At 42.1% G+C, this 27,738-nt stretch overlaps 1 protein-coding gene across 1 annotated transcript in view; it reads right to left on the reverse strand.

Moving 5' to 3' along the window:
• The window catches only part of CDH13 (cadherin 13), a 967,094-nt gene that overhangs the window by 446,744 nt on the left and 492,612 nt on the right, over window positions 1-27,738 (reverse strand). Inside the window, exon 5 of the mRNA XM_039888803.1 lies at window positions 18,476-18,628. Coding sequence (XP_039744737.1) covers window positions 18,476-18,628 — 153 coding nt within the window. The remainder of the gene's footprint in view (window positions 1-18,475; window positions 18,629-27,738) is intronic.

Consider the following 27,738-nt stretch of genomic DNA (forward strand, 5'->3'; position numbering starts at 1 on the left):
ACTGTATTTAGAGTGGGAAGTGAAGTATTAGCCCCTAGGCCAGCACTGATTGTTGGCTTCTTAATCTTTCCTTGAGAAAGCAACTGAGATGCTAGCAATAGCACACACAAGGCATTTTGCAATGGCTGATTCATCTCTCAGAATAAATAATTCACTCCAAGCCCCAACTCTACTCTTAGCCCAAAGGAGAGGATGACAGGATGCACATGTTCTTTACAGCTAAAGTTAAAACAAAAGAACACTGTCTTCCTTTATCTACGCTGGATCTATTTCTCTATGACATAGAGGCAACTTTATATAAGAAGAAGAAAGCATTCAAAAGGGGATATTCAGTGCCTAAAACCACAAATCAAGATTGGTTGACTAAACAGTGTCTGAAAGATGTCACTCAACCAGAACCTTCAGGATGCTGAGACGACAGAGCCCAAGGTCTTCTCTGCTAGCCTAGGACAGAATCTACCTAGAACCAACCCAGGCAAGAAGATCACTATGGAGATAGAAACCCATTCACACACTCGTGTGCTTTCTCTAGGATTTCAACTCCTATGGAAATCCTATCTCAACAAAAAACAGACAAGCTCAAACTTAATGGACCAGCTTATGAGAAAAAAATGAGACCCACTCTTCATTCTCCAGGTGGGGATAAACTTCGTAACCAGGATTCCAAGGGGAGGGACCACAGTGCAGGAGCAAGCTGATGGACTCTGACAGGGAACACATGGGAAGAAATTCCCAGTCCTCTGCCTCTGGTTCTACAGCCCCAAGTTGTATAGTTACTTTGACTCTCTAAGCCTCATTTCTTTAAAGCACCACCATGTAAAGCATAGATGAATTACCAGTATCAAAAAGCACACTTAATGTTTATTGAAGCACTTATTAAGTGCCCAGCTCTGTGCACATAACATGTAATACCCCATTTCATCTTAACAGCTCTAAGAAGTAGCTCCTCACATTTCTCCGTTTTTATAGATGTGGAAACTATAGCTCACAGATTAAGCAACTTGCCCCAAATTACTTAGCCAGTGAGAGGTAAAGTGAATATTCAAACATAGACCCATATGATGCTAAAGATGACACTTATCCATGACTTCTGAGAACTGCACTTTCCAAAACAATAGCCACCAACCATGTGAGTATTTAAATTAAATTTAATAAAATTGAATTTAAAAAATTCTGTTTCATAGTTGCACTAACCACAGTTCCAGTGCTCAATAGCCACTGTATTGGACTACCTCATATTGGATAGTACCCATATAATACATTTCCATCACTGCAGAAAGTTCTATTGGATCACACTGGTCTAGACTTTCTCCAGTGCATAAAGTGCCTGACTTTTAGTAGGCATTAATAAATGTGAGGTTTAACAATGTCAGAATAGAATTGGGATTATTCCTCAGACTAGCTCCACTAAGCTAGGTCACAGCAGGTGATCCGGGTCATGGGAAAGCTAAAGATTATGCAATTTGGGGGTCCTCTTTAACCAGGATAATAAAAGGCACAATATAAAATTGCAAGCAGGTTTTCAGGGTCCCGAATGGCCAGCTTCCTTAGTTTCTAGTCATTTGCTTCTGCCTCAGGAGAGCAACATAAGCATGAGTCACCAGGCTATGGTCATGAACACATCATCATGGTGTAGGGTCCTGGTCCGCTTTCTGTTGAGGTGGGCAGACACTGCTCTTCTGCCTTCCCTCAGTGGTTACCCTTTTGTACTGAACCCCTCTCTCTCTCTGAGCTATAATTTCCTCAGAATGTTGTCAGGTGTGGACGAGTCTCCCATGCTGCCATGGACAATGTGCAGGACACCTTCCTTGGTTCCCCACAACTCCCTCTGCCCTGCTCGCTCCCTCATCCTTACTCCTGGGTTTTCCTGTCCTGTCTCTCTCACCTCCTTCACTATTTTTTATGATTTGTAAAAAAATTGAGGTTAAATTTACATAACATAAAATTAACCATTGTAAAGTGAACAATTCAGTGGCATTTGGTGCTTCACACTGTGGTGCAACCACCACCACCATCTAGTTCCAAAACGTTTCGTTCATCTCGAAAGAAATCCATATAACCATTAGCAGTCACTCCCCATTCTCTCCACTCCCTCGCCCCCAGCAACCAATCTATTTTCCGTTCTTATGAAATTACCTATTCTACACATCCACGTCAATGTATGCATAAGATATATAATCTTGTGTGTCTGACTTCTTTCGCTTAGCCTACTGTTTTCGAGGTTTATCCACGTTGTAGCATGGATCAACACTTTGCTCCATTTTCTGGCTGGATACTATCCCACCGAATGGATAGAACAGATTTGTTTATCCATTCATCAGGTCGTGGGACTCCCTTACCTCTTGATTAGCTGAAACAACAGGAAGTGGGAAGAATGTAGTCTCCACCACATTAATGAAGGAAGTCAAGGCCAAACTCTCTCCGGAAGCATCCTTCCAGAATGGCTGACTATGCAGCATCTCAGAGAGGCTTGTTGGCACTCACTGGGCATGTCTACACTGACCATTTCCTTCTGGTTTCATTAATTGTTTTTTCTCACCAACATTATCTAAAGCATGATTTCTACAATGGGAAATAACTCTCAGAGGAGAATATTGATAAAAGGTTCGGTTTTGAAAAGTGTGGAATATGCTGGCTTAAAGAGCCTTCTCAAATGCAGATCTTTAAAATATCTTTATTGTGTCAAATGTGCACTGTGAATTTTAAAGAAGCAATTATAGTTTTTGATGTTTCCCAAACTTTCTTTGTTTCTAAAATATAACGGGTGAGCACACACTGTGTGTGTGTGTGTGTGTGTGTGTGTGTGTGTGTGTGTTGAGGGGCATCTCTCAGTTCTTATTTTTACTCGTAAAGAGTTTGAAAAAGCTATATTAATATATGAATCCTTTTTAGGTCCACGTAATTGGGAAGGGGGTCCACACACTACAGAGACTGGCATGCTGCTGCTGGGTTTAAAATAGGTACATTTGGAATCACAAGTTAAATATCTTAAATATATTTAAATGCAAATTATTTCTGACTTAATCAAATAAGCTATATAAAATGTCATGAGCTTAAATTGCTGTTGAAAGGTAACAACTCATAACATAATATAATATCCATTTGGAAAAATACCTAAAGCCTTCAGCACTTCATAGCAAACAGGTTCGAGGATCTCAAAGGCAAAGTCATAAAAAAAAAGTATCTTTTAGAATGCACATTTCGGCATATATCCTCAGTATATTTATTAACACTTAAAATATAATCTGCTTAAGTGTGCCATATAGTTGGAAATTGTGTTTCTGAATAATATCTACATAATTTTCAATAAAAATAAACTTTCAGTAGATTATCTAGATTTTAAGGTACCAAAGACAAATGGTCTTTGCTGGAATTAGTTTTCCCTTAGGAGTAATATAATAGAATTTGTCTTTTGCAATGAGAAAATAAAATTTAAAAACATCACACAATAAAAAATGAGCACTGGTGAGCTCTGCTAGAACCATTTTACTGGTTGCTTCTCATAATTAAGGAAGTATCACTAGCCAGCTCTGACATGTCAAGATTCCGCTAAAATGGAGTTCGGTTGGTAAAGACTCGACGTGGTTAGATGGAAGGGCCCCATGTTTGAGCACACAGAGCTCTCAGCAGCCCTACAGGGTGGGTTTTGCCATTCCCACTTACACCAGGGTTTCCTACCACAGTACTATTGGCTTTTGAGGGTGGATTATACTTTGTGGTGGGGACTGTCCTGTGAATTGCAGGATATTTAGCAGTGTCCCTGGCCTCTACGCCCTACATGCCAGTAGCACCCTTTCCCCAGCCATGACAACCAAAAATCTCTCCCGACATCACTAACTGTCTCCCGGGGGCCACCGTTACTCCTAATTGAGAGCTACTGGTTCGCAGTGAGCAAACTAAGCATTTAAATGATGTGAGAAAGAGCCAGTATGTGGAGCCTGGGCTCTGCAGGGGGAGGCGGGGAGTAGGTTGCCATTTGGCTCTTTCACATACCTGCTGAACTCAATTCCTGACATGTTCCCTATGCTTCATTTCTCCAAATGAAAAATGCACAAAAACGATTTCTACCTTCAAGGTTCTAAGGAGTATAAGCTCCTAAGGGGACAGCAAATGTGTTCTGTTCATGCTCAAACCCCTCATGCCTAGAACAGTGTGCTGGCATGCTGGTGGGCATGTAATCTGAAGAGATCATCCAGGAAACGCACTTGATCTGAGCCTGACGCAGTGCATAGTCAGGCTTGGCTGCTGCTGTTTTGTAGAAGTTGCACTGGGGCAGGAAGCTAGACTCAGAGCTGCCTGGGTCCAGGGCCTGGGTGCTTCCCTCTAAAATGAAGACTGGTTCAGGGTCAGCACCAGGTGCTGGTACCTGCCAACTTAGGCTGAGTAATCAATGCTCCAATCAGTTTCCCTGCCTCTCCAATGAACAAGATGGCCTCAGAGTGAGTCACTATTTGGGGCTCATCTTGTGCTTAAGTGATGGATCCAAAGCCACTCTAAGTCTGAGACTGCTCCAGATGAAAATTACAATCAAGTGTTTAAACCATTCCCTGATTCTCACTTCTTCTGAAGAAAATGATCCTCAGGAAACACCAAGATGACACTGAAGAGAAACAAGGAAAGTGTGAAAGAGGCCTGGGCATCTGTGCTCTGGTAGGAAAACACATCAGAAATACGAGAAACTATCTCCAGCTCTTAAGAGAGAGCCACTAGGGGTCCACTGAGAGTTACTTCTCCCTCTAGTTATCACCCTATTTGCAGCCAACAGAAGAGGAGAGCCCCTTGCTCACTCTGCTGGCTATGCCATCATCTTCAGGTTCTAGAGCTGGGCGTAGCCAGGGCCACAGTTAAGTTCCATCACTTACCAGCTGTGTGACTGTGCATATCCTGTTCTCTATGCCTCTATTTCCTCATCTATAAAAGGGGGCGTGGTGATAGGAATAATGACCCCCAAAGATGTCCACATCCTAATGCCTAGAACTTGTTACTATGTTAGAGCACATGGCAAAGGGGAATTAAGGTTGCGGATGGAATTATGATTGCTGACTTTAAAATAAGGGGGATTATCTGGATTATCCAGGTGGACCCCAGGTTGATCAAAAGTCCTAAAAATGGGACAGGGAATGGGTAGAGAAAACCAGAAAGTTCTCAGTGTCAATGTCAGTGTCAACCAAACATTGCTGGCTTTGAAGATAGAGGAAGAGACCACAAACCAAGGAATGTGGGTGACCTCTAGAAGCTGGAAAGGTGAAAAATTAATTCTCCCCAGAGCCTTCAGGAAGAATCGGCTCTGCCTGCTGATACTAGTGAGACTCGTATTTAACTTCCAATCTCCAGGACTGTAAGATAACAAATTTGTGTTGTCTTAAGGCCCTGTTTGTGATAATTTGTTATGGCAGTAATAGGAAACTAATAAAGGTACCTAACTGCATGAGTCATTATAAAGATGAGTGAGATAGTGTATACAAAGGACTGAATATAACCCACATCGCATCACCAATATCACTGTTTTGTCATTGTATTACTCAGAGTAGGAGTCAGCATCAGGTCTAGCCCACAGGCAGGACAGCTCCTCTGGGCGTTCAGGCCTGCACCCAGCTTTCTGAGCAATGCTCCAGAGGGGGAAATGCTGGGAAAGAGAAGCAATGATAAGCTTCATCTTGCATGCGACATCTGTAGACATTTCTCACTTCGCAAAGTCTTTTCCAACCACTATTTCATCTACTCAGGAAGCAGTGTGCAGATGAACTCAGGCAGCCCTTTGCCCTTGATCTGGAAATGTGCGTTTGCCGCAAGCCTCTGCGAAAATGCCTCTGGGGAGCCTGTTCCGGAAGGGACTTAGTTCACCTCTTGGTCCGACAGCATTGCCACCACATAAAGGTGACGCACATTTAGTGTTTCGTCTGAAATCTCCGGAAAAGGGAAATTTATAAGCTCCCTTTGGGACTATGATCTCAAAAATGCTTAAAATCACATGGTAAAAAGGGCTGCGGAGCTACCAGTGCCTGAGGGACGTGAAAGCCCAGCTAGTCCAGGCATCCGTCTGCTTCTGTAAAGCATCAGGGAGTAAACACTTCTGGCTTTAGGGCCATGCTCTGCTGCAACTCTTCTGTTGTAGCATGGAGATTTCACGATTAAACTCTGCATTAAAACCTCAAAAGGAATAGAAAATGCACTAACAATTAATCGTGAAATGCCAGTCACCCAGTTTTCTGAGTCTTTATGACCAAGCTGGCCAAGACCTCCTCTTCCGATCTACCACCTTTACCTGTGCTATCCCCAAGGAGCCCATGATCAACTGAATGTTTGCCCCAAGCCAGAGGGTATGATGGACTTCAAAAGAGCACAGAGGAGCCTCCTCCTGACTTGTTACTGTCACACATCGTCAACCCTGTCTTAGGTCTCACTAACGCTCTTTGATATGCTAAGCCATCACTTAATGAGGATGCATTCTCTCTGTCTGCTTTCACTTTATGCCACTTTCAGAATGCCTGGTCTGGCACACTGAACAAGGTTCAGTTTGGCCCCATTGCAAGCAGGGAATGAGCATTCACAAGTGACAGGGCACAATTAAGCCCTTTATAGAGAGCACATATTCTTCCCAGCATAGTACTAGAAAAGATGGACTTCGCTTAAAAGAGCCCATTATGCAAATTTCTGCACCTTCAGAAGAAAGAAAAAGAATATGGGCATGATCTTTTGGTGCCTAAGGCCTTATTGCGAGAAAAAGATAAGCCTTCTTCATAGTAAAGATCTTCAAACAGGTGCCAATCAAATGAATCAACAGCTAACAGCTCTAGCCAACTGTGTTTAATAAGTAATTTTCAGATAGCCCACTGATAAACCCCCAGAGAAGAAAGAACTAAAAGCTTGGACTTTTAACAGAGAATGTTCACTTGGCCTGGATATTGAGCCAAACTAAATGCGAAGGACAGGCAACACATGGAGCACTCCTCACCCCTCCACACACAAATTTAGAACAGAAAGTTTTCTGGTTGACTCTGTCTAGACGGGCACTTTAAGGCTGAGCTTGGGGAAGGGACGGCTTTATCTTTTATCCCACTGCCGCCCTTTACGCCGCCCCGTGCCTGCGGTAAGTAGTGGGTTCTCAACAAATGAATGCATTTTTGAATTCATTTCTATTTCATGGCAATTTGAATATTGTTGACTTGCTCAAATAAATCTTATCTTTCTGAAATGCAAATTCAATGTCATTCCCTTGCTGAAAACCCTCCCAGGCTTTCTTAGAATAAAATCCAGGCTCCTTACCCTATACTGCAAGTACTGGCAGGACCTGGCCCCCCAATTCTTGCTACTCATCTCATCCCAAAGTACATCTTATGTTTTCACTATGAGTTTGGATTTATCTCCCAGGTCTCCCTGGGTGAGAATGCCATTTATCTGACATGTGCCACTCTGGCTTCAGAGATCCAGAGATAGGCCTCCCTACCTCTCCCTTGTCCTTTGTCTTCTGCTAGCAACCAGGGCCTGTGCAAAATCCCAACCTGATCATGTTACTCTTCAGCCCAAATGCTCTAATATCTGCCCGTCACCAAGGGGTAATACGTCTATGTTCTTTTCTTAGCACAGGGATCTCACTTGCCCGGTTGGTGGAGTTCATTTCCTATCTCCTGCATGAGCCTCACCCTCCCGTTCTCTGGAGGTGTCTTAAACTCTTTCTTCTGTTTTCTCTCCCCAGAACACTGCCCTGCCCTTGTCCCCGTCACCCAGCTAACTCCTTCTCATTCTTAAGCACTTGCTTTGGTGTATTTCCCCAGGTAGATCATGAGGTTTACAAGAACAGGGACAGCACCTCTTGTTATGGAAACAAACACAGACCTTTTGTCTATTCAAGTCAGACAAATGTTTGAGTGAACAAGCCATGCCATATTTTCAGACCCTCTAAAAGGCCAACATGACATATGGGGGCCGTCCTGAGCACTGTAGTATGTTAAGCAACATCTCTGGCCTTGACCCAATAGATGCCAGTAGCGCCACTCCCCCCAGTTTTAACAACCAAAAATATCTCCAGACATTGCCAGATGTCCTTGGGAAGGCACGATCACCCTGACAGAGAAATCCTGATGTCAAGGATACCTGAGAGGGAAAGACAGCATTCTTTTTTTCAGACTTCCCATTAGGCCTGCCCCTAAAAGTCATCTCCCAGTAAGGCCTGCCTAAACCATGCAGCCCCTCCTAGCACTCTCTGTATCTATAATCTGCTTTTTTTTTTATTCCCAGCACTTATAACTGCCTGACATGTTACATACTTACTAATGTCTATTTATTGACAGAGTTCCACAAAGCAGAAATTGGGTGGTTTTCACTGCTCTATCAGCACCTTGAAATGGTAGCTGGCATGGGTTAGGCTTCCCATCAGTGGCTGCTGAATCAGCCAATCTTGTGGTTGCTCTGAATGCTGCCTGTCGAGGTTGCTGGATGTATGCTGGCCCTAATGTATACACATCCTTTTGGTGGTCCCAAGTTGCCTCTCCATAAGGGCTGCCCCATTTCCCTCTCTGCTTCCCTTGCCTGGAAGAGAAGGCTCAGCCGGCAAAAGAGCACACTCCTCCGTGCTTTCTTCTTATCTCTTTCTTTCCCACCCGGCTCCCACATGCCCCTGCCTCACACCCTGTGCGCCCCCTCCCAGTGCCCCCTTGTACTATTCTTTTCATCCTGAGATTTTGCCCAGAGATTCTCATAGTTTTAAATTTGAGTGGTGAAGCAGTCTGCTTCAATTAGCATTAAGCAGTGGGCTGGCCAAAACTGAGATGGGTAACCCAGGGGTTTTTATACCCCATCCTAGGGACTCACTCAAGGTTCTGATCTGCTCAAGGAAAATTCAGCACCCGTTATGACATTATTCCCCAGGTACTTCCCGGAAGGGCCAAAGCTGGCCTCACAAGGGCCTCCTGATCAATGTCAGCTTCTTCCTCCCTTGTCTGGGCCACTTAGAGAGCTTCACTACAGTGATCCATCCCCTAATTACCAATCCTTCTCATGCCAAAGTGCGGCAGGAATCTCTGGGTGGGGAGACGGCTCGCTTTCCATTTGCATCGCTCTTTGCCACTTGGCCTCATAGCCGCAGTGCTTGAACCTAGACTCTTACTCGGTCTTTTGTGACTGGTTTAATTAGCTTTTGGTCCTCATATTCAATTTTGCACAGTATTTCATAAAAAAAAAATAATTATTTTCCTCCTTCTAACTTAAGAGTGTCAAGCTTACAAGAGGAGGAAAGCCTCCTATTTTATCTTTTGCTCCTCTCTCCTCTTGGTCCATGTCCCCGAAAAACTCTTCCCTCCCCTGCTCATTTTACCAAATGAAAAAGCAATCTTTATGCTTACTGACAAATGCAAATAGATGAAGAGTGAGTGATGGCAGCTAGAAATGAATGTTTTATCTATGTTTGCAGGATCTGGTCCCCAAGGGTTTGGCCATGAAACCCGTTATCGAGGGATAACGAAATATCAACACTGTATTTTCAGGACTGGGAGCCAGAGCCATGGGCCAATTGTTTAACTTGTTCTTATTTGTAAATTTAGCAGTTTAAATAAAATGGGTCTAAAGGCTCTTATAATTCTGATGTAATTCTTCAGCATCTTGGGGAAAAAAAAGTCACCAAATCATTTGAAAAAGCAAACATGATGAAGTTGTAAGTAACTAAATAACTAAAGCAAAAAAGAAAAAAGAAAAGAAAAAATATGGACCATCACATTAATTTATTCCACGAATGTGTGGTAGGTCCAGCCTATGGGCCCAGTGCCTCAGATACAAGGCCCAGTGTGGGGAGGAGAAAGTTGAAGGACACAGGGTTCTCCCACCTGCCAAGATTCAAGTTTAACCTCTTCTAAGCTAATGAAATTTAGAAAAATATGTTTCCATAGACCTGAGTGAGGAAGCAGCTTTGCTTAGTGGACCAAATAAATAATCAGTCAGGAGCACCACGGCGGTCTAATCCAGCCGTGTGGCTGCCACGGCAATGTCGTTTAACTTCTTCATGCCTCAGTTTCACCAGCTGTGCCCGGCAGATAAGGCCAGGTTGCAAAATGAAGTGCTTGGAAACGTGAAGAGCCGAACTGGAAAGAGTCAGATGGAGATGCTCAGAGGTACCGGGGTAGAGAGAGGCTGCGACCAAATCCTGAATTATTTGTTTCTAAAGTGAGTCAGAAGACAACACTTTTATTTGTTTATCAAATTCTAATTCTCCGCATTTCAATTTTTTAAATGCTGTGTCAGAAGAGACATTGGAAAGTAGGTAGCTTTAGATATTTGCTCCGAGTCAAGCAGTTGATTGAGGAGAAATAAGATCTTTGATTTTTCTACTATTAAGTGTTAGAAACTCCTGTGTGTATTATCTCATTTGATATTCACGACAGAACCTGCTCGGTGTAATTGTCCCCATTCCTAGTTATGAATAAACTAGAGTATAGATGGGTTATATTAACTAACTCAGTGGTTCTTAAACTTAGCTTCACAGTGGAAACACCTAGAGAGTTTTATAAACATGCTGATGCTTGGGCCCACTCTGAGATATTCTGATTTAATTGGTTTGGAGAGCAGTTTGGGCATCAGGGGTTTTCAAATATCCCCAGATGATTTTAAAGTGCAGCAAAGTTTGAGAACCACGAATAACTTACTCAAGGTTATAGGTCTAATAAGGCAGAAAAGCTGGTTCTGCTGACCCCAGAGCCAGTTCCCTTCTCTCAGGAATTATCTTTGCCTGTACCAGCTCAAATCTTCTGAAGACATTTTCATCTCCAACCTAAAAGTTTGATTTCTGAGAAATAAGCAAACAGTAACAATGCATTTCATGGTCATCTAAAGTCTAGACTGGATGGAGCAAAGAAGCCGGGGACAAATTTGCCTGGCTTTCAGGAGCTGTTAACAAAACACAAACAAAGGCAGTTTTGAAGAGTGTGGATTGGATTTAGAGGGCTTTCAAAGGGAGAAATACAGACCTTTATGGCACAAATGTATTACCCCCGAGGACTGTAATGGAATTGGTTCAAAGGCCACTTACACTGAGGTAAATTAATGAATCAAGCCAGTTGCACTGGTGTTAACACTTATTTTAGACCCAGGGTTTTCAAATATCAGTGAGCATTGGAACCACCTGGGAGGCTTATTGACACCCAAACTGTAAGGCCAAAGTTTTTTTTATCCAGTGAGTCTGAGATGGGGCCTGAGAATTTGCATGTCTGTCAAGTTCCCAGATGATGATGCTGGTCTAGGGTGGGTGGGGGGCACATTCAGATGATTTTCTTCTACAAAATGACACATGATAATACTAATATCTAACTGTATAGCTGCTAGCTGGATGCTTAGCAACTGCTTTCATCTCGATTTCACCTGCAGGGAGCTTTCAACTACAAAACTGTACGTGAGGTTATGACTCCCTATCCCAGAACACTTAGTAAGTGACTATACTAAATGCTACCCTTATACAACTCGCTTACTAACTACAACACCACTAGATGATCTGCAATCTCACCTTCATTCTAAAGCTGAGAAAACAGAGGCTGCGAAATAACTTAACCAAAGTGACAGAGTATTAGGGCAAACAATGAAACAGCCGATATTCACCCTTTTTTTGGCCTATAAAAATGGCAGTCTCATGTGGTTCCTCGGATAGCAGAGGCAAGATTCTAACGTCAGTAGGTCTGATTCCAATGCCTGAGCTTTAACTCCAGTTCTCCATCTCCTCCCTCTTGGGGCTCTTTCCTAGAACATGTGTGTTACTGATTGATAGGATCACGTTATGGGAAGTTAAGATTATAGGTGTGAAGCTCTCCTGAGCATGGACTGGTTACTTGCCCTTAGATAACCATGCCTATCACTATCTCTCAGATTCAAATTGTACTGATGACATGGCTGATGCAGTTGATGACAACACCCACTGAGCTAGAGTTTTTCATACAATAGGTTCCTTTCTGCAGACATCTCATCATGAGACTTGGGGTCTGAAAATGAGAGACATAAGACAGTGGCTCTGCTTTAGGGATCAGAGGTTCTGGGAAGCATAGTATTAGAGTTGCTCAGCTCTTCTGAGCAGCCAAGGCAAAGTTGCTACCACCCAGCTCTGAGCATCGTAGAAGCAGAGTGGCAGGAACAGTGATTCTTAGCTGGGGGCAACTTAGCCCCCATGGAACAACTGGCAATATCTGGAGGTATTTTTGATTGTCAAGGCTGGGATCAGCGTACTAATGGCATCTAGTATTTAGAGGCCAGGCATGCTTCTAAACACCCTAAAACATAATGGCTGGCCCCCATAACAAAGAATTATCCTGCCCCAAATGTCAATAATGCTGAGGTTGAGAACCCTGTATTAGAATAGTATCATACATTCTAGGTATTTCCTGTAGCACCGCCGTTTCTGGTTGTGTCACATGTGAGCCAGATTATTGGGTCCTCCTAGTAATTCTATAAGCTACCTATAATCTTCAATAAATTCCTTTTTTTGTACATTAGTTGAAGAGAATTTTGTTGACTACCATCGATAATCCTAAGAAAGCTGGCCATGGGCGAGTCCAGGCTAGAGGATAAAGAAGGATGTAGCTTGTCCCTGCAATCGAGGGCTGGGGGAGCATTTGAAGTACAAACATTACGAAGGGCAGCGCAATTCTATCAAGGTAAGGCATGCGTTGTCCATGTATAACATGGACATTATTATATAAACAGGTTAATCACCTAAATCTCTCTCTAATCTGGGGAAATCTGTATCTCCCAATTGTTTTACAATAACTAACGTTATGAGACACATATTTCTGCATGACAGTAGCATTTTTCAACTTGATGTATCTTTTGCCAAATTGTCTTAGAGGTACACATGTCTTAGAATTGGGCAGAGCCACATACGTGAAAGGAAACACAAGAGCAATGATACCCTATGTCTGCCAGGGGTATTCTAATTTCACGGGGTATTCTAATTTCACACTTAACCACGAAGTCCAAACTCATCTAAGAAATTGTCTTGAAGAAGAGCAAATTATATCCCAGAATAAGTGAAAAATATTCATAAGGAGACAATGTAACCCTATTCGTGTTCTGTGGCCAAGAACACAGGTGTGTTCAGTTACCAGTTCTATAACTGAGAATGATAACAGTATTAAGCTCATTTTATGAAGATTAAATGAGATCATCATTTATGTATTTAGCATGGAGCCTTGGCACATTGTAAATGTTCAGTAAATGTTAACACCAAAATTAATAACAACAATACATCTCGGGAACCATTTTGGCCCTCAGGTAACACATAGGTAAAGACAAGATAATAAAGCAGTTTCACAGATTTGTGTATGTAGAACTCTAGAGAGTTCTTGGGTATTTCATAGGTGCTCAATAAGTGTTCTCTCTCTCCTTCCAAGTGCTCCTTTCTTCTCCCACCCAATCTGACATTCCCAAGACTCTATGCATCATCCGCCTCAGAAAATAGACCAGAGTGAAGGTCTCCTGCCCACTACCATGGCCCTGCTTCCTGTTTTACTTTCTCCCACTGCTGAGCCCGGCCCAGACTCTCCACTGCCACCCCCCATCTGCCTAGCAGACTCCGTCTCTCTTTCCACTCCTGTCCTCCCATATTGACAAATCTGCAGCCAGCAGATTATATTCACAGTGTGAGGGAATCATTACCACCTGCTAATATTTTTATAGAATTTCATAAACTTGGTCATTCATGAATCATTTACAGTACTTTATTCCAATGAAGAGTTCACAAATCACTCAAATGCTGGCAAAATGCATAATAATGAGTAATATTTCAGGAGGCTTTGCATTAATATGTCAGCTTCCAATACTGCGAGAGCTAAATTATTTTGCCAGGTGCCACTTCAGGTCAGAAGCTTGAAAAGCCCTTTTGGGAACTGGGGTAGGGAGAGTAAGCAGGTGGCAGTGGGTCATGGAAAGGATGTTTTTAAAAAAGAAATCGATCATACAGCCAGTCGAACCCCCTTCCCAGCCCCAGTAAGTGGAGGGCCTGAGAAAGAGGCCTAGGAATTTAAAGATTAGATGTTAGAGTCTAGTTGGGGATAAAATAGGAAGAAACATTTCGTAGTGATAGAAAACTCAGGGCTTTGGAGATAGAGATAAACGGATATGGATCCCAGATTCAATACACACCAGCTGGGAGACCTTGAAAAAGTTATTTAACAGTTATTTGCTTATCTACAAAATGGTGTTACCACCTACTTCTTAAGTCTCTTGTGTGAAATGGATTAAATAAGAAAATGTACATGAAGCGGTTAGCAAAATATCAGCCATGAAGTGTTCAATAAACTTTAATGATGATACGCATTCAGGGACCCAAGGACAGATTTATCCCAGATTATTTCTTATTGTGCAATTCCCCGAGGGTTAGTTCAGAATGCTTTCTTGTTGGATTTGGGAAATGTTAACACAATAGCATGGACTTCCATGTCGGTAGCATTTAACTTTAAAATAAACAACAACAACATTGGCACAATTATAATGGCAGCCTATTCACATACTCTCCACTTTTTAAACTTCCAAGAAGGAAGACTAAAACGTGGGAATTGCAAACCTAAAGTTCAGCTATTTGAAGCAGGTTTGCTACCAACGACAATGAGCACCATGAACACCATGGATCTAACTGTACTACTAAGATGCTAAATTGCTTCTAAATAGGCACTTAAATGGATTGGAATTGCAACACTCTTGTGCCCAAAGTATGTTAACAACAGAGTAACCCAGTACTTAGCAAATCTAGAAGGAGGAGAACCAAACACAAAGCAAGCAATAGGGGACCTTCCTCAGCAAGGACATGAGGAAAACAGGACAAAGGCTGAATAGAAGAGTGAGAGGTGGGGGAATATGTCATTTGAAACTGGGCCCTCATGAGGCTAGTGAAGCGTGGCTCAGAACCAGGCCACAGTATTCCCAGTAAGCACCAGCAGTCTCCACTGGACACGTGTGGCTCTGTGCTACAGGCAAAGCAAGCCACACCGTGAACAAGGCACAGCTTCCACGCATATCACCCATATGCACTGGCGAGGAACTTAAATCAGTTTATTTTGAAACAAAGCCTCAGCACTAAAATGAAAGCTACAGGAAGGCAGGCAACCTGGTGTGTCGTGTTCCCCACAATATTTCCCTGCCACGTTGGAGGGTGCTCCTCACCCTGCAGGTACTCAATCAAATATATGCAGACAGAATGGATTGGTCAATCAATCAATATATTGCGAAGTACATTATGAAACTATACCATAAAGTCAAGATTACTCCAGGAAAGTTCATGGGCAGGCTAGACTACAACTCAGAGCCCTCGGAGTTTTTATTTACCTTCCTTTGCCTTTCATTCACATCGTTAACTTCTTACTCATGTAGTAAGATTATACAGTGCTTACTACGTTTCTGGCACTGTTCTCAATGCTTGGCATGTGTTAACTCATTTGAGCCATGAAAATCCTATGAGATCAGTATTATTATTATTGCCACGTTACAGATGAGACAGTTGAGGCGGACACCCTGCCCGAGTTCCCAGAGCTAGTATATAACAGCCATGATTCGAACGCAGCCAGTGGGGCTGCATGCGAAACTATGTTTTTAACTGCTATGATACTATATGGCTTCACTTTAAGAAAAAATATGAGAGGCTCCAAGCTTCCGATGTATTTTACCAGTTGATTTACAATTCCGAGTTAGCAAAAACTAATAATTTCATCTTTCACAATCCTTAGCGGTGCTAGTACTATCCCCACTTTATAAATGAGAACACAAGATCAGAGAGAGTAAGTGGGTTGCCCAAGATCACACAGCTTGGTAAGCAGCAGCACTGAGACTTGAACGGCAATTTTCTAAGCCCAGAACTCTTGTTCTTAATCACTATTATCATCTAAATATCACTTAGATAAGAATAAAATCACCTAAATTAAAAAAAAAAAAATTAACGTAGTTCTCATTTAATCCTAGCCCAATGCCTTCGTGGACACTGGAAAGAGGCAGCCCCCTTCCAACAGACGCGCCCGTACTGCAGTGTGGCTCTCCGTTTACAGAGCGTGGGCTGGCTCAGGCCTTTCTCATTCCTCAGCCATCCCCCTTGTGCAGCAAATCTCTGCACAGTCATATGCGACAGCCACGCATTCAGCTTTGTGGGGGCCAGAGAAAAGGGACATTTCATTATTCAGAAATTTTCCTTAAAGAATTTAAGCCTTCTTTGGCAACATCTAAGCCAATTGGTGGACCAAACACTATCTTTTCATCACTCTCTATTGATCCTTGAATGTTGGCCTTGGAGTTCTTTTCCCGGCCCCTGTGACCACCGCAAGGTGTCTTCCCCTCAGGGAAATTTCTCACTGTCCTGGAGATGAAGATCATTGCCATCTAAGGAGAATGTTCACACTGAGGCAGGCCGTGGTTTATGGGGCCCAGAAGTCTCTCCCTTAATGTATAAGGACTCCCAAAAGGGTGACTTTAATTTTTAAACTACTTTTGGATCCCACGAACATCAGATAGAATTAGCCAAGGATGCAGCCAACCTCTTGCTCAACTCTTCAAATAGCTCCTAAGGGATCACCCCAAAAAGGCATCTTTTAGCCTCTCATTTGCCAGTGCTCATTCCTGGAAACCTGCCTTTTCCACTTTTTCTGATTCATGCTCATCCCATTTCCAGGCTACAGAACACTCCCTAGAAGATCTCTCTTTTATTATCTTGTACCTCTTTCATCCCCCAGGAAATTCTTGAATTCGGCTTCATCCAGGAATCTCTGATACTTAAAAGAGGGGAGCAAACGTTTTTGATGTTTGATTCATGTCAGGAATTCACGTCAGGAGTCTGTGGACCGGGATCCACAGACTCTCATCACATCACTGCCCTGTATCTGTCCAGCACTTTAACACCTCCCACGTCCTCAAACTAACTTTTCTTCACTGGAAACTCACAGCAGGCCAATTGGGTAGAGAGGCAAATGTTATTTGCATTTTATGGCTGAGATCCTGAGGTCCTGTGCCTACACGGTGTTCCCAAGGTCAAAAACTCACGGTGACAGGGAAGGCTAGACCCAGAGTACCTGTTTCCCAGCCAGATACTTTGACTTTTCAATGCAGTGTCCCTCCACTCATGTCTAGAGAGAAGAAAGAACATGAGTTTTGGGGACGGAGGCAGTAGTGTTACTGAAGGGGAACTGGGATGCCCTTATGTGGTGTTGTGACCAAGAAAACCAGAGATGCTAAATCCAGTGCTGGTGACTGGCCACCACCTCCTGACCCCAATCCAGGGAAACGCACACATGATGGGCAGTGGCGACGGAAAGCAAACGTGTTGTCTGGGCCTTGTTCCCACAGTGCCTGCTTCCAGCTTGGTGCACTGGGTCCCATGAAAGGCTTCCCTGAAAACTGCTAAGGATTCCATTTCATTGCTGAAAGCATGAGATCACTACCCTCAGAGGCATGGGTGCCTAACAGGCTGTGAGCACGAAACTGTTTTGGGGGTGTGGTAGGACAGACCTCCAGCCTATGTGAGATTTATTGCTCCCTCCAATAACTGGGTGCAACTGCTTTGGTCTCTGTATCCTGAATGGGTATCGACTTCTGAAACTATCTTTTCACAGATAGCCTTTTATTTTCCATATAAAAGTAATTTAAGTACATTGTAGGGAAAAAAATAAAAACAAAAATAAAAAATCAGTAACACCCGAACCCAGCCATTAACACTCTGATTTTTGTTCCATTATGTTTCTTTGCAAAGAAAAAAATAAAAACAAAAATAAAAAATCAAAACAAAAATAAAACAAGAAAAAAAATAAAAACAAAAATAAAACAAAAAAAATAAAAACAAAAATAAAAACAAAAATAAAAAATCAGTAACACCCGAACCCAGCCATTAACACTCTGATTTTTGTTCCATTATGTTTCACATTATGATATGTGAAAATGCTTGATCTGTTATGAGGATGCCATACGTGTTTGTGTGTTTGTTTCCATTTGCTGTCTGGACTCTCTCCCATATTGCTAGACCTTCTTCAGAAATATTTTAAATGCAAAATTATGTCATAATTTACCCTATTACTGAATATTTAGCAATTGATTGCACATTAAGGATCATGTCCTGCTACAACATTATTGCACAAAAATCTAACTAAATTTCCCCTATTTCCTTAGGAGAGATTTCTAAAAGTAAAATGATCAGGTCCAAGGGTTTACACCTTTTACTGCTCTTGATTATCAAGTTGGTTTCTGGAAAGCCAAAGCTGTTCTAAGGGTCTTGACCTCCTCTGAGTTCCCCCGGGACCCCCCTTAGTCTCCAGTACCCAAAGTCTCACACAGGCCTGGGGGGCTCCACTGATGAGACAGGAGCCCCTGCTGTTGTCCTGCCGGGGTTCAGTGCCACTCAGCTCCCACAGAGACACACTTGAAGCTGTACAACCCCGGGTTTGATGAAGCACAGAAATAATGAGCTCAGTGGGAAGAACACAATCTTTGCACGCCACGGCTCTGCATGCAGGGTGGGCACTCGAGGGGTACTCACTTGATAAGTAGCAAACATTTCTCTGTCCAAGTTCCGTGTCACAGAGACGCTACCCGTGTTCTCATTGATTCTGAAAATTCCTTTAGGCTCTTGATCCACTCCCTTTCCAGTGAGCCGGAACTTGGACCCTTCTGGTCTGTCACTGTCGACTACCTGGTCAGAGAAACAGAGTGACATTTAAGACTCTGGCACACAGAGAAAGCACATTACAAACATACGTCGGTGACCAACCCAATAATCACAGGTGCTAACACAAAGGTGCCTGATGAACTTGATTAAAGCAGCATCACCAAAAATAGCACCATTACTTAATGCCTTTCATCCTGATATGCAAATCTTTGCAGGTTATAGCTGAGGCAGCTTACCAGCATTGGGGTGACATATAGTGATGGATGGAGGAAGGAAATAACTCCAGGAAATTCAAGGTCGACATTTATATTTTTAAATCCCAAGAAACAGATATACTATTTTTCTGTAACCAAGACCAAACAGGCGATGGGAAAAACATGTATTCAATAATCCTATACTGGGCAAGCATTGATTACATTTCCAGGTATTTACATATATCTGGTCATTAACAGCACCACCTGCCCCATTGTTTCTGCCAGGTACTAGGCACAGTGCTGAGGAAGCATTTTACACACATTTTTGAAAAACCTCACAACAGTGTTGGGGGCAGAGGATATTATTATTCATATTTAATGGATTAAACCACTGAGACACATGGAGATTAAGCATGCTGGCCATGGCCACAGCTATTAAAAAGATGAAGATGGGATTCAGAGCTCATCTTCCATTTCTCTAGAGACACTGCTATGCAACACTGTCATTTCTGAATTTGCTTTAAGATAATTCCCTACAGATTGTTAGCCTTGCTTTAACATTGGATGAAAGAATTCAGAAGGTAAAGATGGGAGAGGGTATTTCCAGGTAGAGGGAACAGGACAGAGGCAGCAGGTAGGTGAGAGAGAGCCTAGAAAATTCCAGAAACTATGTCACTAGCATGGTTTGAGTAGAGGTAAGGTGAAAGGTAATTAGGAACCAAATTATATTTTGTTTTCTTTAAGATATTTGAAGATGTCCAACTAAAGAGAGAACTAGTATGTGCATAAATTGGTTCTCGAGTTTGCTCATGCAGTCATCTACATTTAATTTAACTTTATCATCAATATTTGCAAGCATAAATTTGATTATAACAATTTAAAAGTCAGGAGCACAATAGACATTAGGAACATACAGATAAAAAGGAAGCTGATGCCGATCCAACTGTAATCAAGTTAAAAATGAACAGGCACCTGTTGGAACTTAGTCAACCGTGCCTGGAAGGTTTAGGTGGCTAGCCCAAGAAATGTGCCTTCTAGTGGAATCAGCCTCTCTCCTGTGGCAGCCATGTCTTTGGCTACCAAGCCTGCAATTCAAATGGGTGCCACCAAGTGGCAGTGGTGCCTAAGGCAGCACGACCCTCATGACCAGGTTCCTCTGCCACAGTTGTGAGTATGATACAGTGCCATATGGCAATATGTTTTCTTCTGATTAAAAATATTCTTTATTAAAATACACTGAGTTTTGATTAAACACCAACTATCTCTGTTTGCATTTCAAGATTAACAGAAAATATCATTTAAAACAAGATTAAAAATAAGGTATGTGATATCTCCTGAAGAAAAGAATTATTAGTCACCGCTCTTCACTTGATTTAATCCAACTGCCATTCTCCAGACCCACTTCTGCTGCTTGGAAGCTCCAAGGGATCAACAGCCTCAGCATACTGGGCTCACCACTGGATCCTAGGCCTGGCACACAAGGCCAGGATCTGTTTAATGAAGAGCACCGCTGTTCAAAAATACGCCCCAGTCCCAGCTTGGCCAGTGATCAACCATGCGACCTTGGCCATGATGCTTTGCCTCTTTGGCTCTCGATTTCCTCATTTGTAAAATGAGGATAACACCACTTATTTCCCAAGGCTGGTGGGGTTTTAATGAGATAGTATGTGCAAAGTACAGTTCCAGGCACATAGGAGGGGTTCCATAAATCGTAGCTAATGATTGCAATACAAATAGTAACAATCATGACAAAATTATGCTCTTGTTGGTAATGGGTAAGACTTTACCTCCAGGCATAAAAATCACCTTAGTCATAATATTTTACAAAATCCAAAAGGGAAAATATTTCCTCTTCACAAACCTCTCTGGTTTGAGGAGTGTTCTGAAAACACCTACCGTGGGAAGGGGCAGCTGAGCGAACGCCGCTCTTTGTCACCTCCATGTTTACTGTCACTCCCCTCCCTCTCCTACCACTTCTGCCATACGTGGTTTAAAATCCTCTTCCTCTTGCTCCCTTAAGCAAACCCAAGAGGTAGGTCATCTCCAAAAGTCCTTATTAAGCTAGAAGACAATCTCCTGGGAAGTGAACATGGGAAATTTGCGAGAGCCCTGGAGCTGCCATGCTTCCCAAGAATGAACTTCTAGTCCGGTCTATCTACTAGACATGGCCCATGGACCTGCCAGGAGAAGGCTTCTGTACTCCGTTCTCCTTTCTTAACCCTTCCCTGCCCAGAAAGGGTTGGGAGGGCAGCACTCCAGACCTTCTGGTAGAAGTACAATGGGAAACAGTCTCGAAAGCTCTCTCGGGCCAAATATCATTACTCTCTCATTTCTCTACTTGCCACTTAGCATGGAAAACTGAATTCTACTCAGAAATTCTCCTGGGGTGACTTTCCTTCTCCTTCAAAGTCAGATCTGGGTCATTTCCTTGCTCTCCCTCAGACAGCTTGACCCACTTGACCTCACAGAAACAGGGTCTTGCAGAGAAGACTGTTTAATTAGCGCTGGCTGCTTGATTTAAATGACTGTTTCCCCAGGGAAAGAGCAAGTCCCTGCTGGGAACGCCCTTGCTTAGTGCTGCACATCTCTCTTTTTCTCAATAACGTAGTTCTTAAAGACTTGGCTTATAACATATCTGTTGAACCTGGCTCCTGACCCTCAGCTGTATCCACTTTGAAGTACGGCCCATAGCCACACCAGGTAATGTGCCCTCTGAGGAGCCTTATCGGGCCATCAGCACAGGGAAGTGAGGGGCCTCATTGTCCTGGGAACAATAATCTCAAGATGTGTTTTCCAGGACCAGATGGACATCACCTGGGAGCTTGATAGAAATGCAAATTCTTAGGCCCCAACCAGACCTCCTAAATCAGAAACCCAGAAGGCCAGGACCTGGCAATGTGTGCTTTAACAAGCCCCCTGGATGATTACGATGCTCACCCAAGTTTGAGGACCACTGATTTAGACAAATTACAGCACCATCCACACTCATTATAACTAACGCTGGTTTCCACTGCTACATTTGGAGACTTCTGCTGAAAAAAGGCTAGGTCTGTTTGCTAACTTCTTCTTAGACCTATTTTAAACATATAACACTATTAGGAGCTCTTTAAAAACCTGTTTTTTAGAACGCCAGTAAGGCAAAATTGGTCTGCCTCCAAGCCCAACATTTTTACATGTGGCAAAGGCATCCCAGAACTTGGAGGAAGTTAGGAGAGGAAATTATGGGCGTGGGGGTTACTCTCCAGAGAAAAGACAGGAGTCCGTGGCTCAATTTTGATTTAGGAATCACCTACCACTTCTTGGTCCCCAGGTGGGGTTTCACAGGGTCCCCAGCCCACCTCGGCCTCACTAAGCTGTGGCGATAGGAGCTGTACAGTGGCCACACACCCCAGGAGCACCTCAGCCACACATCAAAGCTATTCCATGCATGTCAAGTGGGGTTCCAGACAAGCCTTATTATACTATGTTAAACTCCTGAAAATCGTGCCGGTGCTACTCCACAGCTATGGCCCCCAGGGCTGTGGCCCTTTTGTTGTTGTTTCATGTGATGGAATGGAAGAAATCCAGTGCACTCCTTCTGGCCAGAACAAATCCTGCCACAAATCTCTGCTTCTGCAGCAGCTGTTAATACCCATTATATCAAATAGCAGGGCTTTACAATTAGCTGCTCTTTCCTATGATCCTTTGTATTTCAATACTTCTTTTCGCAGTGGGATTTTTTTTTTCCTTTATCTTCTGAGCTGGAATGGAAAAAAAAATTGCTAATAATGAAAAAGAACTTGGACCCTGGATGCTAACATCTTGGGAAGAGCACATTAATAGCACACAGGAGTCTTGCCACATACCTGGGTAAAGCAACTTCCCAGATGCCCCTTGGGGGTGGCCAGCACACCAGCTGTGTCTGTGGCATGGCACAGCTTGGACCAGAGCCCTGTGCACCCAGGGATGGGCAGGAAATACAGAGGCCTGGGACAGGCAGTGGCTACTTGAGCTGAATTCCAAAAGATATCTGGCTGTATATTTTCTACAGAAGGTGCACAATATGGCCAAAGCCAAGGCCCCTTTGAGTCCCCTTGCTACGTCTTGTTTTTACTTCTATTTTCGGCTGCAGGTAACCAATGATACCAGGTTATACATGTTTTTAAGGTATTCTATGAATTTACATACATACATATGTACTCATAGAATGTACAGCAATTCTGAATGCTTTTACATAAACAAGATCATTCCATATAAATTATTCTACATTTTTTTCTATTCAATGTTGTTGGGATATAGCTATATCTATATACAGATAGCTAGACATCTATCTATCTATCTAAATTTGGGGGAAATAACTTTATATTTATAGAAACATTGACAAGACAGTAGAGCTCCCATATGCTTTTTATTCAGGTTTCCCTGTTAACATCTTACATAACCATGGACCGTTGGTTATAACTGAAAAATTATCATTGGTGCCTGACTATTAACTGACCTCCAGATTTTATATCTATATATTTCACTAGTTTTTCTACTTCTATCCTTTTTCTGATCCCAAATCCAATCCAGAACCGCACATTGCCTTAGTCAATGTGGTTTTTAATTGTCTATTCAGGGGTTTCCCTGTGGGTTCAGACTCTTCCTTATTTGTACTAACAACGCTGTTTTTCCCCCTATAGAAAATATATTTGATATCTCAAAATGGCAGCCACCAAGTTCTACGTATTGTCATTACTTTAAGAGCTTCTAGCCCTGCCCTCTGCTGATCTCCAGTATCTGTGCCTTAATTTAGATCTCCAGTAGATATTTTTGACTGTTTTGCTCTCAGTTTAACACAGTGAGTTTTTAATAAATATTTGCTTACTGAATAAGTAAATGAATATTAGAGTCGTCTCCTAACTGGCCTCCATGTTTCTAATTTCTCTCTTTTCCCCTCTTGTCCTAACTATGACCAATCTAAAAATGCAAGCTCAAATCTGAATGGGACAATCCCCAGATTACCTTTCAATGGTTCCCAGTTACTCCCAGGGTAGAATCTCAAGGGTCCCCTTGATAGGTCTCCACCTGCTTCTTCATCTCCAACTTTTGCTACAGCAAACATAGGCCTTCTGAACTCTGTCCTAGATCTATGGGCCCCATGCCCCATCCTGTCTGCTGGAGACATCTCCTTGTCTTCCCGGACTCAGCCTCAGAGATTACTCATTCACTGGAGCTTCTCCTGACCCCTTCTGCCCTGTGCTGTGGAGCCAGAACCTCATCCACCAGGCTTAGACCTGCTCAGAGCGAGGTCTATTAAAGCACAGGGAGCAGATGGCCTCTTTGTTGATGGTGTTAAGTATCCCTCGGGCTGTTTTTTCCTCATTCCCTTGAACATTTCCTGTGCTCATTGAAATAGGCAACACTTGATTAACGCTTTCAGTGAAAAAGTGCAACTTTATTTGCACATTTTTTATGTAATCATAAAATGCTCATAAACTCACAAATTAAAATGAAAAATAAGGTCTATTGTAATCTTTTTTTTTTTTTTAATGAAGTAACTTTAATTGTGGAACATAAGTGCCTTTTTATTTCCTTTTACAAATTCCCAAAGTTAAGTTTCTGGCAATAGTAATGTCTAGTATTTGTACAGGGGCTTAAAATCTGTTCTGTTCTTATAATCTCAAAGGGTCCCCCTTGTGTGAAGGCCAAGTAAACACTACTCGCTAGGCAAAGCAGCTCAACACAAATACCTTAGTCACATCTAACTAAACTGATGCCTCTAATTCTCCCCTATTTAAAAAAATCAGGAGAAACCTATTTTTGAAGGATAGAAGACTATACATGTATACACAATATGATCAAAAGAATGAAAAACTAGAAGTTACTCAAAGGGAATAAATCACATGTGAACAGTATAAGTCTTTGGAGGATGAAGGTAGGGGTGTTATTTTTTCTTTTACTCTAAGAATATTTGTGGATTTGTAAAATGAACCTATATTACTTATACAGTAAAAAATTTTAAACTTGTAAGGGTAATTATTGAGATTGATGTGCATGCTAATTTAGATGTTTCCTCTTCCATGTTAAATATGAAAAAAACACATTTATCGCCTTCACCTATAGTTATTAGAAGGTATTTGTTTTATCTTTAGATTGGTTCTCTAAGGTGATCTGTAAGCATTAATTAATTCTCAGCTGTGATTTAGTCCTTGGCATGCCTTTGAACTTGAACACATTTAGCCATTCAGCAGTTTGGGCAGCTGTTAGAACCATGCCCTTCTCTCACCCTCATGCTGGTCAAACTACCTTCATCTACTAGGTCATAAATTAACAAGGGGATCTAAGGAAAACTATCCCAATACCCTGGTGTAGAAACTCTGAACTAATGCTCTGCCAATCCACTGGACGAGGAAAATAGCTAGAGAACCACTGTATAGACCCGTGGTTCTCGTACCAGCTAGGGCCGGCTGTGTTCACCACCAAATTCAAGTGGTTTCCATCGTCCCAGGGAGGTTGCTAAGGTTAAGGGCAGGATGGTGCACATGGGAAGGAAGATCAAACTCTAGTAAAGCGAGATGAGAGGATATCTGAGTCCACTACCCTTATCCTTCCTCTATATCTGAGTCCACTACCCTTATCCTTCCTCTATGTCTGAGTCCACTACCCTTATCCTTCCTCTATTAACATTATCGTTGCACCAGCTTTTTCTTCTTTTGTAACAAAGACATTTAGGATTATGCCAAAGCACAGCTTAAGGTAAATTCCATGGGATTCAGTGTTAATTGGTCTTTGTTTTTTGCATTATTCTGTGATTGCTAATAATTTTTTGGTTAATGTCTCTAGGCTATATGATTTCTTTTTACAAGAGTATTTCCAAGTATTTACTATATTTTAATTGTTCATTTCCCATTTATCGTATAATAATGTGGTTTACAAAATTTCTAGTTGTGAGGTTTTTAAAAAGTTATTAGTGGCCAAGTACAATATCATCTTTACTAAATGATCCATTGACACACAGAAAGAGTGAATATTCTGCAGCACTATTCACAATAGCTACAAGGTGGACGCAACCCAAGTGTCCAATGATGAAATAAATGAATAAACAACATGTAGTACATCCATACAATGGAATATTACTCAGTCTTAAAAAATGAAAGACATTCTGACACGATGCAATATGTAAATTAACCTTGAGGATATTATGCTAAATGATATAAGCCAGTCACAAAAGGACAAATTATGTATGATTTCACATATTTAAATATGTAACTGGCACAATGCTATTCTTATGGAAGGAGCTCAGTTTATGTTTGTTATTAACATAGACCAGAATGATACTACCATTCACTTAGCCTGATGGTCAGTTTCTCTCCCATGACTTTTAATACGGTGTTTCCCTCATAAACACAATTTTCTCTAACATACTGTCTCCCTTACTTTCTTTTCTTCCATTCAAAATATTTATTGATGATTTATGAGTTCCGGAGTACTCACAGCCCTCAACAGCTCACAGTTCAATACGCTCTATGAAATTTACATTATGCGACTTAAGAGATGCACTGAGAGATACCACAGCAGATCAGAGAAAGAGGAAATCATCTTTGGGTCATCTGGTCATTGTGCTTTACTTGTCTGAGCCCAAAGTCCATTCACTGCCCATCAGTATCATACTTTTGCAGCCCTTTTTTGTCCAAGGGAATAACTGGGGACCTTATGTGTCACGTTCTGAATTTCTGATTAGTGCAGACTATAAGTTTAACTCTCCTGATAATTGGGTCCTTTGACTTTGCTTCTTGTTGTTTTACCAAAAATCAAGATGGTCCCTGACATTTCTAGTGAAAACTTTAGATCTTCAGTGCCTACTGCCTCTTCTATTTATGAATCAGATTCATGGTTGTAGAGAGAAGTCACTAAGGCTTCCCTAATTACTTTGGCTCCTTTCTTTCTGGGCACATCATAGAACTGTATGTCCCCAGGTCATCTGAAATTAGTTGTAGCCATAATGTTTGTTTTAGCCAATGAAATGTGAGTGAAAGTGGCACGTATCACTATAGCTAATTCTGATCGAAAGCTTTATGAGCTGTGGTGTTCTTAGCCAGTATCATTTTGCTTTCTCCATGGTGACCAGCTATGTTCCCAATGGTAGTGACTTCATCAAGGGAGATCCCCAAAAATAACGATGATAAGAAGAGCCCCTATCTAACCCTCGATGGACATGGAGCTTAATTAAACCTTTGTTACTCTGATCTACTGAAATTTGGAGTTGCTTATCACAACAGAGTCTAACATATTCTGACTAATGCATGGAGTGCTTAGGAGAACAGGGTTTGCAACTTAGAACTCACAATGTAGACTTGCTGGGAGCCATGTGGCCTCTCTGAGCTTCATTCTCATCCTCTGGAAATAGGGGAAATAATGCCTAACCCAAGAGGATTGTGGTAGGTAAATCATCTGAGAGATATGAAATGCTGAAGTGTATAAGCATGCTCAATAATATAAGGCAGTTATTCTTGTTACGCTTGTTAAATGGTGACGGTAATGATGATGACGACAGAGGCTACCATTTATCGAATCCTAACTTTGGACCACATGCCAGTCTCAGAATTTTACATTCATTAGTTTATTTAAAACCTAAAACAACTCTATGGGGTAGGTACTGATATTAATCTCCACTTTACAGAGTAAGAAACTGAGTCCCACAAACCTTGCCGAAGTGAGCTAGATAACGACTTTGGATTTGAACCCCAGTATCCAGAGCCCATGGCTTTAACCCCTATTCCATATGGCCAACTGATTGACATGTGCTGGATTGCGTAGTTGTACCCAAGGAGTTGAATCAACAAAGCATCAAAATTTGACACTGTTGAAAGTGCTCGTGGTCTGGCTTCTTGGGGACACGCCTACCTCAGGAAGCCTGAAGCAGAGATGTTCATCTCGGGCCTATTTCAGCAGCAGAGTCAAGATTAGAAACTTCCATGT

The sequence above is a fragment of the Pteropus medius genome, unplaced genomic scaffold (genome assembly GCF_902729225.1).
Source record: "Pteropus medius unplaced genomic scaffold, Ma_sr-lr_union100, whole genome shotgun sequence".
Classification (NCBI taxonomy): Eukaryota; Metazoa; Chordata; class Mammalia; order Chiroptera; family Pteropodidae; genus Pteropus; species Pteropus medius.